The sequence below is a fragment of the Vombatus ursinus genome, unplaced genomic scaffold (assembly GCF_900497805.2).
Source record: "Vombatus ursinus unplaced genomic scaffold, bare-nosed wombat genome assembly UNPS02014789.1, whole genome shotgun sequence".
NCBI classification, from domain to species: Eukaryota; Metazoa; Chordata; class Mammalia; order Diprotodontia; family Vombatidae; genus Vombatus; species Vombatus ursinus.
The window spans coordinates 18,311,048-18,329,349 of NW_020954567.1; the positions used below are offsets into that span (position 1 = coordinate 18,311,048).

Below are 18,302 nucleotides of genomic sequence, written 5' to 3' on the forward strand. Positions count from 1 at the left end.
TTTCTACATTCATTTTACTGAATTTCATGTAATGCAGAATTGCCTCCTATTTCAAATAATTTCAACTCGGCAAATGTTAAATGTCCACTATGTGTGAGACAGTATTTTCCAAATTTTTTTGAGTAATTTACCTCTTATGTTTTATGAAATTAGATTTCCTTATTATTAATTGATTTCTCGATGTTGTTCCTTAATTTTATGCTTGGAAAATACTGGAATTTGTTTAATCTAAAATAAGACCACATACTATACTGGATAGATTAATGGACCTAGAGTCAGAAGAACTAGGTTCAAATCTCACTTGAAACCTTTCTTCTGTAAAATGTGAGACCCTTTCCTCTTTTGTAAAATGAATGAGTTGGATTTAATGACCTCTAAGATTCCTTCCAAATCTGACCTTATGATATATTTATCACAGTGTTTTTGTTGTGCCAATACCAAAGTGTGCAGCAATGCATTAAACTTAACAAAGACATTTCTCAAATTATTTTAATCAGATATTGTCCAGGTCCTATATGTGTTTCAATTAGCAGAAAAACATTGGTGGTCCAGCCTTCCACCTTTCAGGTCCCTTCAGCTGGAAAATTCCCATCACTGCTGCACTCCTTGTTCTTCAAAGCTATTCTAAGCAATGTGGGATAACAACTCTTTCAAGTTATTTTTTTTGGAAAAAAGCAGAGGTAGGGTTATATTATTTTGGACATATCTTTTAGTTGAAAATATGATTGATTGATTTTTCTCTTTTTATTATGTGTCGGTAGGGGCATTTAGCTTCAACTCATAATGTAGTTATTTATTTTGTGCTTCCATATTTTTTCTTTTAAACTTAAATACAAAATAAGAAAAGAAAAAAAAAACATTGCCATGTACACTGCAGTAATAAGAAAGCATTGAATATAAAACAATAAATTCCCATTTCAAGAAAACCTATATAATAAATGCTACACATTGTTTTCAAAGCTGCCCAGCTTTTCTTTGCTTCCTCATTGGTTTTCTGTTGTGTACTTTTTACTCTTTTTTCCCTTCCCTCCTCCCCCTCCCTAAAGAAGGCAACAATTAAGCACAGAGATTGTGTGTGTGTGTGTGTATGCATATGCATAGATATCTATAAACATACACCTATACACTCATACACACATATGTAAGGCTGTACTATGCTTATTTCCACCTGTCATCTGTTTCTCTAAAGGTGAATCGCATCTTCCTTCATAAGTCCAAGTCTTTATGTGTTTTTCTGAATCGACCAGCTCATCATTTCCTACACCACAGCAATGTTCCAATGCAATCACATCCTATCTGAGAGATTGTCTGTGAAAGTTTTCCCCCAGTTTTCTGCACTCCCTCTATTCTTGCCTATATAGGTTTTATTTATATAAGAAAATTTTAATTTAAAATATTCACAATTAGCCTCTTTACACTTCAGTAATGTTCTCCCTTATAATATAGTTTTAAGGTCTGATACTGCTGAATCTATTCCCTTTACATCTTTTTTCCTGCTTCTTTGAAGTTCTTGACCTTTTGTTCTTTCAAATGAACTTTGTTATTATTTTTTCTAACTCAGTAAAATAAATTTTAGTAATTTAATTGGGATGACATTGAATAAATAGATTAATTAGGTAAAATTGTCATTTAAAAAGTTATGTTGATTTTATCTACCCATGAACAGTAAATACTACTTCAGTTATTTAGATCTGAGTTTATTTGTATAAAAAGTGTTTTATGTTTGTGGTTCATTTCCTGTGTCTGTTTTGAGAGGTATGCTACTAAGTATTTTAAATGGTCTAAAACAATATTAAATAATATTGCTGACATAGTGTAGTTTCTCTTTTTCACTTTTTATTAAATCTATTTTAACTTTGTATGAGATCATGATTACTACCCCTGCTTTTTTTACATAATAAATTATACTCCTGCCCTTTATTTTATCTTTATGTGATAGTATCTCTCATTTTTATAATGTTTCCTGATAGCAACATATTGTTGAATTCAAATGTTTAATCTTTCCATTTCCATTTTATGGGTAAATCCATCCCATTTACATTCTAAGCTACAATTACTTGCTGTATGTTTTCCTCCCTGTTTTTTCTCACTATCCTCACCCTATTTACCCTATCTTTCCTTACTCCTCTGCTTTACTTCTATCCACTACCTTGTCCTCCTCTTCCTTAACCTACCCACTTCTCTAAAAGTCCCTCCCTCATCCTCTCCCCCAACCCTTTCCCCTTGCCCTCTTATTTCTTTCTGAATTTAGAAAATTTTTATGCCCTTCTAGGTTTGTACATTATTCTCTCTTTAACCCGTACCTGATGAGAGTAAGGCTCCAGCACCACCTGCCCTCTTCACTACTGCCTTCTGTATCAGTTCTTCCTCTCATGCCTCATTTGTATGAGATAATTACTCCTTTTTGTCTCTCCCTACACGGTTTTTTAGAATCACCTCATCATACTCAGCTCACCCCATGCCTTTCTTTCAAACTGCCCAAATAATGATGACAATCATAAGATTACTGCTAATATTTTCACATATACAAAGTAAACAATTTGACCTTATTGAGTCCCTTATTACTGGTCTTTAATGTTTACCTTATATTTCTCCTGGATGTTAGATGTCAAATTTTCCTTAAATTCTGGGGATTTTGTCACAAAAACCTGAAAATCTTTGAATTGATTAAGTGTCCATTTTTTTTTTCATTCAGGATTGTACTTTGCTGGGTAAGTTACCCTTGGTTGTAACCCCAGCTCTTTTGCTCTATGAATACAGTATTCCAAGACCCACAGTACTTCAACGTAGTAGCTGCTAGGTTTTGTGTAATCCCTATTGTAGCTCCGTGATATTTAAATTGTTGTGTTGTTTTTTTTTTGCTTCCAATAGTTTTTCCTTAACTTTGGAGCTTTGAAACTTGGCTATGATAGTCCTATTAAGTTTTCCTCCTTGGAGCTCTTTCAGGTGGTCATCAGTAGATTTTTTTTTTCTATTTCTGCTTTGCTTTCTTATTAGAACTTCTGGGCAACTTTCCTTGATATTTTCTTGTAATATTATATAAAGATTATTTTTTATCATAATTTTTTGGTAGTCCAACTGTTCTTATATTATTTCTCCTTGATCTGTTCTCCAGATTAGTTGTTTTCCTCATGAGATGTTTCATGTTCTTTTCTGTTTTTTATTCTTTTAATTTTGTTTTATGCTTTCTTGGTGCCTTAGTTATATCATTAGCTTCCTCTTGCCTGATTCTAGTTTTCAAGGATTTATTTTCTTCCTTAAGTTTTTGATTCTCTATTTCAAGTTGATTGATTTTCTTTTCATAATTTTCTTGAGCTTCTTGAATTGCTCTTATTTTTTTTATTTTTTATTTTTGTAATTTTTCCTCATTCTTTCTTACTTGATTTTTAAAGTCCTTATCTGAGAGCTTTATTTTGTGCTTGGGACCATTTGACATTTCTCATTGAAAAAAGAGAATGGTTTTTTTAGCTCCATTCTCTTTCTCTGAATATGAACCCAGATCTTCTCTATCCCCATAGTAACTATCTATGGTTGGATTCTTTCTCCTTTGCTTATTAATTTTATTTATTTATTTACTGCTTTATTTTATTTGTGGTATCTATTTATATAATCAAGTTGTAGTGCCAGGGTATGGGGAATGATACCCCAAGTCTGAGTTCCTTCTTACTACTATTTTCTGAGGTCTATCTTGGCTCTCTTCTGTACTCCTAAGCCATGGCTTGGGCCCCCTGAGCCACACTGTTCCAAAAATGATCTTGCTTTCTGTGGTCTCTCTGGTGGCTCCAAACTACAACTGTCCTCTCTGCCCTGAAACAGAAACCAGGAACCCTGCTCTCCTACAAGTGCCCACAACCAGCAGAGTTCTACCCCTTGCTACCACGCTCACCAAGTGTATGCTAGCTCCTTCTCCCCACAGCCACAGCCCAGAATGTGTCTGGTCAGCACAACTGTGCTTGACATCCCTCAACAGTGGAAGGTCCTTCAGTCTTCTCCTAACCCAGCTGGCAGACCCCCCACACTGTCTATGAGATAAAAGTTTCTAAGGCTGAGGCTACCTCTCAACCCACCTGCCCCCAGGGTTTGTTTGTTGTTTCTAAAAAGTTGGCCTGAAGGTATTCGCTCTTCACTCAGGCCTGAAGTTGAGTCTTTCCTGGGGTCAACTCAGATTGTTTTAAGAGGACAACTGCTTTGCCCTGTGTGGTGATAATTGTCTTTTTTGTGTGGAAGAAATTTGGAGAGCCAAAAGTTTTCTAACCTACTCCACCATCTTCCCAGAATCCTCTCTTCAACTCATAATGTAAAGAAGCAGCTGGTGGCCCAGTGAATAGAGCACTGGGCCTGCAGTTAAGAAGACCTGAGTTCAAATCCAGCCTAATTTACTTATTAGCTCTGTGACCCAGGGCAAGTCACTTAGCTTCTGCCTGACAAAAGGATCCACTGGAGATGGAAATGGCAAACCACTCCAGTATCTTTGTCAAGAAAACTCCATGGACAGTTGGTCCACGGGGTCATGAAATGTCTGAACAACAACATAATGTAAAGTTCTCTAGAATGGTAATTCTTAAGGTGTGATCCATTTCCAAGGGACTCTGGGGGTTCCCAAGACCCTTTCAGGGGATCTACCAGGTCAAAGTTATTTTTATAAAGCATTAAAATATTTTTATTTCTGTAACCCACATATACAAAAGCTACTTGGAGGGATCTTCAGTGATTTTTAAGAGTGTAAAGGAATTCTGACACCAAGAATTTTGAGAATTGCAGCTGTAGACTCTTGTTTTAAACCTTGAGCTTTTTTGATTTAATATGCCTGTGTTTCCTAGCAGTGGTTTATGAAAGTAAGATATCCCTAAACTTGTTATCCGATTGTGAAGATGAACATATTAGTAAATAAATCTGTCAGGAAAAGCCAGGGTTATTTACATCTCAAAGGATGACAGTCATATAATTTTGCTTTTCTTCTTGGCCAATTTCTGAAAAATTTATAAAAACTGAATGTTTGATGCAAATACTCTGATACCTTAAAAGAATATGACAAGAAAAAAATATAACCTTTGTGTCAAAGATGAGAAAGTATGCAATATAGTGAGAATTACAGTTTTGGAACTGAAAATTATTATGTATTCAATATAATTCACACTTAAGTGAAAGCATCAATAAATGTAAAATTAGTATATAATTAATACCTTATGGTTTTCTCTGTTTTAGTTATTGAGTCGAAAAGATAAAACTACTTTTGAAAAATTGGAATATGTTATGAGTAAAGAAGATAATTACAAAAGACTTAGAGACTATATTAGTAGCTTGAAGATGACACCTTGCATTCCGTATTTAGGTAAGATATATTATTTTATTCATATGCTTGCCCTTTAGTTATGTTCTGACTTGTTCAGTATATTAAAATACTAAAATCAAAAATAAGGAAACTGATTACAAGAATTATTGGCTAAAAATTGTTCTTTGGTGAGTATATATTCTCTGTCCAAACTATCTATGTGTTTGTGCATTTATATTTATTTACTTCTTTCATAGTAAAAAGTTTCTGAAATTTTTTGTGTGGAGTATCCGTTTTCATAGTACTATTTTACATAATGATCTTTGTATTAAGTTTGTGTCTTATGAAGCTTGTAAGCTTGTGAAAATCTTAGGATTTAAATAATACTCTTCAAGAATTAAACATCACTTTTTAACTTAATCTAAGTGAAAGCATACTTTACCACTACAATGCTAAGGCAGAACGCTGTGTCATACTATTTTAATGACATTTCAGAAATTGCTTAATTGTACAGTGTTGTGTTGCATGGCATATTTGTGTGTTTGTGTATATAATTAGATCATCAACAATTGTTCACAATTTTTGTTTTGAGTTATTTAGCTGCTGTTATTGCTGTTGCTACTTGGAAATAGGAAGCTCTTAATCCTCGTTCAAAGAATACTATATTGTGTATAATTTGACCAAAAACTTAATGTTTACTTTTTTAAATATTTCTTACCAGCGAATTCCCAGTTCTATATCTCCACCTGTAATGTCATAAAGTATATGTATTTGTTTTCAATAAATCTAATGATATGTATGCTATATACCCTCCATTGAAGTAAGGATGTTTTAAATAGTTATTGTATTTAAATTTGTATACAAACTAAAATTTTCTTACAAAATGAAGCACCAGGTGATGCATGTGTTTAACTTGGAGTCAGAAAAACCAGAATTAAACGTGTCTCAGACACTTGCTGGCTGTATAACCTTGGGCAGCTCACTACAACTCAATCTCAGTTTGCTCATCCATAAAATGGAGACAATAATAGTATCTCTTTCACAAGGTTGTTGTGAGAATTAAATGACACAATATATGTAAAGCTCTTGGAAAACCTTGAAGTACCTTAAAAATGTTGGCTCTAAAATTTGTGATATATTGGTAAATATCATTTAATTTCTCATATATAGTGAATAATATAAAGAAATACCTTCAGTTCCCTTCCTTCTATGTACTGTCTTCTTTTAGGAAATGAAGGTCCCATCTTTCAGATAAGTAACACTGTAACAAACATGGTGCTGGTTTTTAGTGCCTGTTCTGACAGAAGATATGTAAACAGTTAACTCTTTTTAACTAGGCCTTTGTATTCATGAATCTTGACCTTTCCAAGTGATTAGATGGCCATGTAGGAACTGAATAATACAGTCTGATAGAAAGAGCATTAGACAGTGTACAAATTCCCAGCTCTGAGATTTTCTAGTGGTATGACAATGGTAAGTTTACATAATTTCTCTGTGCCTTAATTTCTTCTACATCTGCCACTTTGTTCATAAGTTGGAAGAAGAGTGATCTGTTAAACTTTAGGTGCTATTTAAATAAGAACTTTAGTAGTATTCTTGTAAGTAGTAACGAAGATGTATACCTTTAGTTCCCTACCATCTGCAGAATGTCCTGTCAGCCTTAGAGATAGTGAAGAACTTTTTGGCAGTTAAGCATTCTGTCCAGTCTTCAGGACTTCTGTTAAGTGGAGGGAGTTCTTATACTGCCCCAAAAGGGAAGGCAGCAGAGTATTTCTCCCAGCATCATGTAGATTTTATAGGTCCCACATAGCTCCAGAGGTAGAATGTGCTCTATTTATTATTGTTTAGTTCCACCCATATACTATCATGTTTTCTTCAGGCATTTTGTTATTGGGGAATGTGAGAAGAGAAAGGACCAGAGGGATGCACCTAAATCAGAATTGTACTAGGAATAAGCTAGAACCAAAAATTTGAGGAAGACAACTTGTTTGACCTCAGAAACTGGGAACTTTGATAGACTTATACCTTCTATTTTATCATGTGATATAATACTATGTCCAGAGTTGTAAAAATGCTTTGTTGGTAGGTTATATCTGGGATGGTCCCTAAAACTCATTCCCCACAATTCCATAAAATTGAAAACCTGGTGTTGAAAAAAGATAACTAGATAGGAAGTTGGGAAGCATGGGTTCTAATACTGGTTCTGTCCCTGGGTAATTTTTTTTTTCTTTTTTGGCTAGGCAATGGGGTTAAGTGACTTGCCCAGGATCACACAGCTAATAAGTGTTATGTGTCTGAGGCCAGATTTGAACTCAGATTCTCCTGAGTCCAAGGCCGGTGGTCTATCTACTGCGCCACCTAGCTGCTCCCCTCCCGGGTAATTTTTTCAATTTATTTTGTACCCCATTTCTTAATCTATAAAATGAGTATTGAATTAGATGAAATTGGAAATGTCTTCCAATTTGAATATTCTGTTAGATGAGAATTTGTTTTCCATAAAATCAGTGTTCTACTGTTTAAAATGGAATGCTGGATTTTTCACTTTACAAAGCAAAAAAGTTGGAATCTTAGTCCACTGAAAATGAAAAAAACTGAATATTTTGAACACTTGTGCTTGCTAGTGCTAGGTACTAATGCTGGTTTTGCTTTTATGTTAAAGAGGAAAAAAATCCTTCCCTTTGCGCATTCTTCCCCCCCAAAAATCAGAAACTGTCAGAAATATGATATACTTAGAGAATCAAGTAAAAAACTACTGAAATAATAAACAACTTTAGTAAAGTTGCAGGCTATAAAATAAATCCATATAAATCAGCGGCATTTCTATGTATTACTAACAAAGCCCAACAACAAGAGCTGGAAAGAGAAATTCCATTTAAAGTTACTGTAGACATTATGAAATATTTAGAAGTCTCCCTACTGAAACAAACCCAGGAGCTGTATGAATACAATTATAAAACACTTTTCACACAAATAAAGTCAGATCTAAATAAACTGGAAAAACATCAGTTGCTCATGGGTAGGCTGAGCCAATATAATAAAAATGACAATTCTACCTAAATTAATTTACTTACTCAGTGCCATACCAATCAAACTACCAAAAAAAATTACTTTATAGAGCTAGAAAAAATAGGAACAAGATTCATCTGGAAGAACAAAAGGTCCAGAATATCAAGGGAACTAATGAAAAGAAATGCTAGGGAGGGTGGCCTAGCCATACTAGATCTTAAATTGTATCATAAAGCCACAATCATCAAAACTACTTGGTACTGGCTAAGAAATGGAATGGTGGATCAATGGAATAGGTACATAAGACACAGTAGTCAATGACTATAGTAATCTACTGTTAGATAAACTCAAAGACCCCAGCTTCTGGGATAAGTTTTCTGACAAAAACTGCTAGGAAAACTGGAAAAGAGTATGGCAGAAGCTAGGCATGACCAACATCTACATTGTATACCAAAATAAAGTCAAAATGAGTATACGATTTAGATATAAAAACTGATGTTATTAACAAACTGGGATAGCACGGAATAGTTTGCCTGTCATATTTGTGGAGAACAGAAGAATTTACGGCTGAACAAGAGATAGAGAACATTGTGAAATGCAAAATGGATAATTTTGATTACATTAAATTGAAAAGTTTTTGCACAAAGCCAATGCAACCAAGATTAGGAGGGAAGCAGAAAACTGGGAAAGAGTTTTTACTACCAGAGTCTCTGATAAGGGCCTCATTTCTAAAATATGTACAGAACTACGTCAAATTTATAAGAATACAAGTCATTTCCCAATTGATAAATGGTCAAAGGATATGAACAGGCAGTTTTCAGATGAAGAAATTAAAGCTATCTTTAGTCATATGAAAAAAAAATGCTCTAAATCACTATTGATTAGAGAAATGCAAATCAAAGCAACTCTGAGGTACCACATCACACCTATTATATTGGCCAGCAACTTTAAATGGAATTTCTCTTTCTACATCTTGCTGTTGGGCTTTGTGGGTAATATATAGAAGTGTCAATGATTTATGTGGGTTTATTTTATGTCCTGCAGCTTTGCTGAAGTTGTTTATTATTTCAAGTAGTTTTTTACTTAATTCTCTAGGATTCTCTAAGCATATCATCATATCATCTGCAAAGAATGATAGCTTTGTTTCTTCTTTGCCTTTCTAATACCTTCAATATCTTTTTCTTCTCTTATTACTAAAGCTAAAGTTTCTGGTACCATATTGAATAACAGTGGTGATAAGACATCCTTGTTTTACCCCTAATCTTATTGGAAATGCTTCTAGCTTATCCCCATTACATATAATGCTTGCTGAAGGTTTTAGGTAGATGCTCCTTATCATTCTAAGGAAGACTCCATTTATTCCTATCCTCTCGAGTGTTTTTAATAGGAATGGTTGTCGTATTTTGTCAAAAGCTTTTTCTGCATCTATTGATAATCATGTGATTTCTGTTAATTTTGTTGTTGATATGATCAATTGTGCTGATAATTTTCCTAATACTGAACCAGCCCTGCATTCTTGGTGTAAATCCTATCTGGTCATAGTGTATTATTCTTGTGATAAATTGCAGTAATCTTTGTGCTAATATTTAAATTTTTTGCTTATATATTCTTTAGGAAAATTGGTCTACAGTTTTCTTTCTCTGTTTTGACTCTTCCCAGTTTAGGTATCAGCACCATATTTGTATCATAAAAAGAATCTGGTAGAACTTCTGTATAGTATTGGAATTAATTGTTCTTTAAATGTTTGATAGAATTCACTTGTAAATTCATCTGGCCCTGGAGATTTTTTCCCAGGGAGTTCATTGATGGCTTGTTCAGTGTCTTTTTCGGAGATGGTGTTATTTAAGTATTTTACTTCCTCTTCTGTTAATCTTCTGTATAATCTTCTGTTATATTTTGTATTTATTCATTTTCCTAAGATTGTCAAATTTATTGGCATACAGTTGGCATATAGTTCTGAATTATTGTTTTAATTTCCTCTTCCTTGGTGGTGAATTCACCTGTTTCGTTTTTGATACTGGTAATTTGGTTTTCTTATTTCTTTTTTTAAATCAAATTAATCAAAGGTTTATCTGTTTTATTGGCGTGTTTGTTTTTTTGTTTTTTTTTGTTTTTTTTTGTTTTTTTTTTGGTTTTTTCATAAAACCAGCTCTTAGTTTTATTTATTAGTTAAATCGTTTTCGTAATTTCATTTTATTAATCTCTCCTTTGGTCTTCAGTATTTCTAATTTGGTATTTTTATTTGTTTTTTTTCCCCTCGTTTTCCTAGTTGCATGCCCAATTCATTGATCTCCTCTTTCTCTATTTTATTCATGTAAGCATTGAGAGATATCAAACTTCCCCTAAAAACTACTTTCACTGCATCCCAAAAGTTTTGGTATGTTGTCTCATTATTGTCATTCTCTAGGATGAAGTTATTGATTGTTCCTATGATTTAATGTTTGACCCACTCATTCTTTAGGATTAGATTATTTAGTTTCCAGTTAATTTTTAGTCTATCTTTCCATGGCCCTTTATTCCATATAATTTTACTGTATCATAATCTGGAAAAGATGAATTTAACATTTCTGCCTTTGTGTATTGGATTGTGAGGTTTTTGTGCCCTAGTACGTGGTCATTTTTTGTGTAGGTGCCATGTACTGCTGAGAAAAAAAGTATATTCCTTTCTATTCCCATTCAGTTTTCTCCAAAGGCCTACCACATCTAAGTTTTCTAAAATTGTAATCACCTCCTTAACTTCTTTCTTGTTTATTTTGTGGTTAGCTTTATCTAGTTTAGAGAGGGAGAAGTTGAGGTCCCCCACTAGTATAGTTTTGCTGTCTATTTCTTCCTGTAACTCCCTGAACTTCCCCTCTAAGAATTTGGATGCTATTCCACTTGGTGCATATATGTTTAGTAATGATATTACTTCATTGTCTATGGTGCCTTTTAACAGGATGTAGTTTCCTTCCTTATCTCTTTTAATAAGATCTGTTTTTGCTTTTGCTTTGTCTGAGATCAGGATTGCTACCCCTGCTTTTTTTTTTTATTTCAGCTGGAGCGTAATATATTCTACTCCAGGCTTTTACCTTTACCCTATATGTATCCCTCTGTTTCAAATGTGTTTCTTGTAAACAGCATATTGTAGAATTATGATTTTTAATCCATTCTGCTATCATCTTCCATTTTATGGGAGAGTTCATCCCATTCATATTCACAGTTATGATTACTATCTGTGTCTTTCTCTCCATCCTATTCTCCCCTCCCCCATTTATACTTTTCTTTGTCTTTTTCTCCCTTTCTCTCCTCACTAGTTTTCCTTTTGACCACCACCTCCTCAATATGCCCTCCCTTCCATCAGTCCCCTCCTTGTCCTTTCATTTTTTCCTTACTATTTCTTCCCTCTCTTCTATTCCCCCTTCCCTTTTCTTTCCCCTTTCCCCTCCTCCTGACTATATGGCAAGTTAGATTTTTATGCCTGACTATGTTATTTCCTCCTTGAGCCAAATTCGATGAGAATAAAGTTCAAACAATGCTCATTTCCCTCCCTTCTTTCCCTCTACTGTAATATATCTTAAATGTTATCTTTCATGTGTTGCAATTTACCCTTTTCTGCCTCCTCCTTTCCTCTTCTCCCATTACAATTCTTTTTCACCACTTCATTAGGTTTTTTATCATCACATCAAAGTCAGCTTAAACCCATTCTCTCTGTCTATGTATATTTCTTCTAAATGTCGTAATAAAGATATAGTTCTCAAGAGTTATAAGTATCATCTTCCCCTATAGGAATGTAAACAGTTTACCCTTATTGAATAACATGTTTTTGGGTTTTGCTTTTTTTTCCCCTTTCCTGTTTACCTTTTTATGCCTCTCTTGAGTCTCATTATTTGAAGATCAAATTTTCCATTGAGCTCTGGTCTTTTCATCCAAAAAGTCTGGAAGTCTTCTGTTTCATTGAATGTCCATCTCCTCCCCTTGAAAGATTATGCTCAGTTTTGCTGGATAGTTAGTTGATCCTTGGTTGTAATCCAAACTCCTTTGCCTTATGGAATATCATATTCCAAGCCCTCGATCTTCTAATGTAAAAGCTGGAAGGTCCTGTGTAATACTGACTGTGGTTCCACAATATTTCAATTGTTTCTCTCTGACTGCTTGCAGGATTTTCTCCTTGACCTGATAATTCTGGAATTTGGCCACAATATTCCTTGGCTTTTTCAATTTTGGATCTCTTTCAGGAGGTGATCGATGAATTCTTTCGATGACTATTTTACTCTCCAGTTCTAGGGCCTCAGGGCAATTTTCCTTAATGATCTCCTGAAAGATGCTGTCCAGGCTCTTTTTTTCATCATGGCTTTTTCAGGTAGACCAATAATTCTTAAGTTATCTCTCCTAGATCTATTTTTAGGTCAGTTGCTTTTCCAATGAGGTATTTTACATTTTCTTCTATTTTTTCATTCTTTTGATTTTGTTTTACTGATTCTTGATGTCTCGTAGAGTCATTAGCTTCTAATTGCACAATTCCAATTTTTAATTAATTGTTTTCTTCAATTAGCTTTTGTACTTCCTTTTCCATTTGGCCCATTTTTACTTTTTAGGGAGTTGTTTTCTTCAGTGTACTTTTTCCATTTTGTCAACTGTATTTTTAAAGGAATTGTTCAATTTTTCTTCTGCCTCCCTTATTTGACTTTTAAAATCCTTCTTGAACTCTTCTAAGAAGGCTTTTTGGTCTTGAGACCAGTTCATATTACCCTCTCAGGTTTCAGATATGGGTTTATTGACAATGTTGTCCTCTCCTGAATTTGTGTTTTGATCTTCCCTGTCACCAAGATACTTCTCTATGGTCATTGTTTTTCTAAGTTGCTTTTTGCTCATGTTGTTTGCCCATTTTTCTGGTTTTTAAAGTTGATCTCTGCTTTTGAGGCTCAGGGGGCACTGTCCCAGGCTTCTTGTGCTGGAGGCTAGGGTCCTGGTTACTGGTTTGCTGAGATGGGGCTTGCCACTGGCTTGCTGGAACACCTCCCTTCCTTTACTTGTCTCCTTCAGCCACAGCAAGAGGGACCTTTCCCATTAATCCCCCTAGCCTCCTGAGCTAAAAGACTGCTATATCTACTCTTTCTGCTGATTCTATTATTTCAGAATTTTTCCTGGGGCAATATTCTCTGAATTTTTCAAGGTCAATAAGAGAGGGTGAGAGCAACTTATTGCTTATTCCACAATCTTGGTTCCTGGAAGTTGAAATAGGTGACTTTCAAACATTCAGTCTGTGGGCTAATGGCTCCAGGAGCAGCTGCTTCTGTGGCCACTGCTGCTACTACTACTGATTCAGTCACTCCCAAGTCCTATTCCTAGTTTGCTGGGGCTAGGGCTGTATTGGCATGCCTTGGGGCCCTACACTGGACCACGCTTCTCTCTCACCCAGTTCGGACTGACCTTCTAAGTTGTCTTTGGAATTAGTGGGCTAAGAAGACTGGAAACCACCATTGCTGCTGGTGATTCAGTCCCCAAGGCCTGCTCCAGCTTTGCTTAGGCCAGGTCTGCACTGTGTCCTGAGCACTGGATGCTCCTCTCTCAGGCTGGTACAACAGACCTTTCCTGTCAACTTTCCAGTTTGTCTTGGGCTGGAAATCTGCCTCACTTTGTCTCTTTGTGGGTTCTGCCACTCTGGAATTTGTTCAGAGTCACTTTTTAGAGATATTTGAAGAGATTTGGAGGAGAGTTCAGGAAAGTCCCTGCTTTCACTCTGCCATCTTGGCTCCACCCTGATTTAGCATTTCTTATACATCTGCTACATGCTAGGCACTGGAAATACAAAGACAAAAATAAAACAGTCCTTGTCTTTGAAGAGATCACATTCCTTTTTTTTTTTTCTTTTAAAAAAAATAACATTTGATTATCAGCAAATTACAGTATATCAATTGTATAATTTTTTTTTTGCCTCTCTAATACAGATAGGATCCTTGAGCCATCCTTTCATTTATTTTTAAATTTGTATTTGTTTTGTTTTTATAGCACTTTCATTTCCCAATATCTTCTAGATTCCCTTTCTCTCAGCAAGCTATCCTTTGTACCAAAGAATAAAAATAAAACACTTCACAACACACCTCACCAACACATCAACTGAGTAACAGTCTATGAACTGTTCCATACCCGCAGTCTTCCATTTCTATAAAATATCATAACAGCCATACTACCTCATCTCTCAGGGATGAGCTTGGTTACTAGAATTACACTATTCAGTTTTAGTTTTATTGCTATGTATATTTTTTTCCTGCTTCTACTTACTCTCTGATTACTGCTGTTCTTTGGCATTGGCTCATCTAAGTCTTCTGTGTTTCTCTAAATTCTTAGTAAATGTCACTCTTATATTTAAGTAACTTTAACCAGTTGAAGGGCATCTCTTTTTCTATTTCTTTTCTGCGTCAGAGTGTGCTGCTTTGAATGTTTCGAGGCAGATGCCTAACCTGGGGATTTTTGAGTCTAAGAGTATGGATGTTTTTGTCATTTTCATAGTACATTTACGTATTGTTTTCCTAAATGGTTAGACTAAGTTACAGCTCCACCAGCAATATAATGATGTGTTGATTTTTTTGCAGTCTTTCCACCATCATCTAGTCCCATTTGCCAATTTTCTTGGTATGGGATATAGCCTATTATTTGTATTTCTCTTATTATTAGTCATTTGGAGCAATCTTGCATGATGCTGTTGACAGTTTATAATTCTTTCGAGAACTCTTTGCTTGTTTCTTAATACTGTTTATCCTTTGAAGAATGACCACATTATTAGACAAAAACATTCAACAAAGTAGCAAGATACAAAATAAACCTAAAAAAATCAACGTTTATTTCTATATAGCAATAGCAAAATCTCAGAGTGTGCAGTGGGAAAGCAGACAGTAATGAATATTTTTTTACTGTCATTTCTAGTGATAAAGTCATATTCATTGCTGAATGCCATGGACTTTGATGGCTAGCGCTTTAATTTTCTAGGTCTTTGGTAGCTGTAGCACCCACAGAAACAGTAACCAGGCCACATCTCCCCAGCGATTATAACCTTGCAGGGTACACTGGAATCAGGATCAGTGGTCTTGGGGGTGCTGCCATTCTCTGGGCTCCCAGGCTCATCTGCCCCTTGACTGTAGATGGTTAATAAACAGTGTTAGTGGTAGAGAGGAAGGTGGACCCCTTCTGCACAGTAACTACTCCCCTCAGTAATGGCTGTGAGGGCTTAGGTAGGTAGAAGGGCCAGTGATCTGAGAGGGGTTCCTATTCCCAAAACTCTTAGATTCAGGTTCATGGGTTTTCTTCTCTGGTAAATGAGAGGTAGCAATGGTTGAAGTGATGGTGAAGTGAAATTGAGTTGCCTGGCACCTGCCACCTCCATCTCTCTCTTAGGTGCTTAGGTGCTGTCCTACTTCAGCTAGGCTGGCTTCTCTGCCCTACAAGTGGCAGTTCATTGGACAATTTTTAAAACACCTACATTGTGCAGTGAACACAACACTAGGTATTGTGAAATGGAGTCATTGAATTTAGAACTTGAGGGGACCATAGAAATTATCTTGATCAACATAAGATGTGTCCTGATGGAGCTTACAATGTAAGAGTGGGTTAAGGCAAACAAATGACTATAATTCATGCTATTACATGTGAAGAACATTAAAGAATTACAAAACACAGTACTGTGTGAGGTCTGCAAGAGTGGCAGAATTAAGTAGGAGGACAGAAAATTGCAGGCAGAGATGAGAGAGTTTCAGTCTTGAGATCTTAGGCATGAAAAAGTTCTGAATGATGACAAATCCCAAGGTTTGGCTGTGCTTTACAGAGGTGAATCAGAAATGAAAATTATTAGAACTGAGGAAGTTAAAGAACTTTGAAGTCAGGAAGTCTTATGACTTAGCATGAAGTTCACAAAAGCAAGGAGCAGTGAATGGGATGGAGAAGAGGAGGAGGGACAAGATGTCAAAGCCAATTAGGTCAGAGAATGTCCTAGAGGGTACTAAAAAAACTGGGAATAATCAGTGTTTGTTTCAAAAGGTAGAAGAAGATAGTTGACATTGGATGAACAATAGTCTGGAAACAGTAGTATCCAATAAGCAATTAAAAAATTTGTTTTTATTTACCTTTGTACTTGTATTTCCAGGGCATAGTGCAAATAATGAAACAATCCCTACTTAAAATGAGATTGCATTCTAATGGGTGACATGACAAATAAAAACATAAATATACAATTAATAAATAGAAATATAAAATAAATTGATTAATAATTCTGATAAATAGAAATATACAATTAATAAATAGAAATATATACAATTTAATTTAACAAGTAATTTGGGAGGGAGGCACTAGCAATTTGGGGAACCCAAAAATGTGATTTAAAACTAGATATTTTGCTTTGGAACAACCCTCTGTTATCCATCTGTTGGCTTTATTCTTGTTCTTGCACTGCTAAATGAAGCTGGAGAAATTCCCTCTTTTCCCCTCCTACTCATCACATCACTCAAATTCCTTCTACAATTTTCTCCTCCTTCATCCCTATCTCCTTGCCAAGGCAAATCTCTTTACATTCTCAAATGATCCCATGCCATCTGCTATTCTCCCTCATATTCCCTCCTCTATTATCTCTACTATCTCAATAATCTTCAGTCTCTTTGTATTTACTGGCTGCTTCCTTATTGCCTGCAATTCCTATATCTCCCCCATCCTCAAAAACCACTCACTTGATCTATCCGTCTCCACTTTTTTCTCTCTTTTATGGCTAAGCATGAGAAGGCCATCACGACTGAACACTACTGTCTCCTGGTTCTCCTCCTATCTGTCCTGTTAGTCTTCTTTGCTTTATCTTTATCCAGAGCATATCCTCTAACCATGGGTGTCGCATAAAGCTCTGTCCTGGGTCTTTGTCTCTCTCTTCTCTATGTACATGATTCTTAGGTTTATTTATCCAGCCATAATCTCTCTCTTGCATCTCCAACCTCCTCTAGAATGTCTCAGCTGGATGTTGTACAAACATCTTAAATGCAAAGACATGTCCAAAACTGAATTAATCACTTTTTTCCCTCCCCCAGCCCCCTCTTCCCACCTCTCCTATTATTGTGAAGACCACTGTCATCCTCTGAGTCACTCAGGTTCATAGCTTAGGGTGACTCCTTGACTCCTCACTAATCCTTCATATCTAATCTGTTGCCAATTCCTATAGATTCTACCTTCATAATATCTCTTGTCAATGCTCCTTTGACACAGCCACCATCCCAGTATAAGTTCTCATCACCCCATACCTGGGCTATTGCAGTAACCCAGTGATTGGGCTCCCTGCCTCAGATCTCTCCTCACTCCAGTCCATCATCCACTCAGCCATCAAAGTCATCTTCCTAAAGAGGAAGTCTCACCCTATCATCTCCCATTCAGCAGCTCCTAATCACCACCAGGACTGAACATAAAATCTGTTTGGTTTCTAAAGCCTTTCATATCCTTCCCCCTTCCTGTCTTTCCAGTTTTCTTATATCTTATTCACCTCCGTGTATTCTGTGATCCAGTGACAGTGGCCTCCTTACTATTCCTCAAACAAGATATTGTATCTCAGGGGCGGAGCCAAGATGGTGGAGGGAAAGCAGTGACTTGTTTGAGCTCTCCCAGAAACCCCTCCAAATATGTATAAAAAATGGCTCTAAACAAATTCTAAAGCGGCAAAATCCACAAAAAAACAGAGTAAAACAAATTTCCAGCCCAAGACAGTCTGGATGGCAGATCGAAAAGGTATATCGCACTGGGCAGGGAGAGGAGCGCAGTTTGTCATGGGCGCGCAGGCCGCAGCAAACCTGGAGCAGGCCTCAGAGGACTGAATTCCAGGCAGCTGTAGCGGTTTCCAGACTTCTCAACCCATGAATGCCAAACACAGCTTAGAAGGTCAGTGGGAAAAGTCTGTGACTGCGGTGAGAGAAGAAGCTAGGTCTCGGCCACCCCCAGGACAGCGGCTGCCTCCTGAGCTTCTGGCCCACAGACTGAGGGGGAATCGAGTGGCTGATCAGAGGGGGATTGCAAGGATCTCTTT

The 18,302-nt window shown here is 36.0% G+C and overlaps 1 protein-coding gene across 4 annotated transcripts in view; it reads left to right on the forward strand.

Moving 5' to 3' along the window:
• RALGPS2 (Ral GEF with PH domain and SH3 binding motif 2) overlaps positions 1–18,302 on the forward strand; it is a 216,654-nt gene that overhangs the window by 108,452 nt on the left and 89,900 nt on the right. For all 4 annotated transcript variants that reach the window (XR_003569635.1, XM_027868450.1, XM_027868449.1 and 1 more), the window contains exon 8: positions 5,206–5,332. Coding sequence is in view for 3 of the 4 variants with exons in the window: in XM_027868450.1 (XP_027724251.1) it covers positions 5,206–5,332 (127 nt within the window). In the remaining variant the exon portion in view is untranslated. The remainder of the gene's footprint in view (positions 1–5,205; positions 5,333–18,302) is intronic.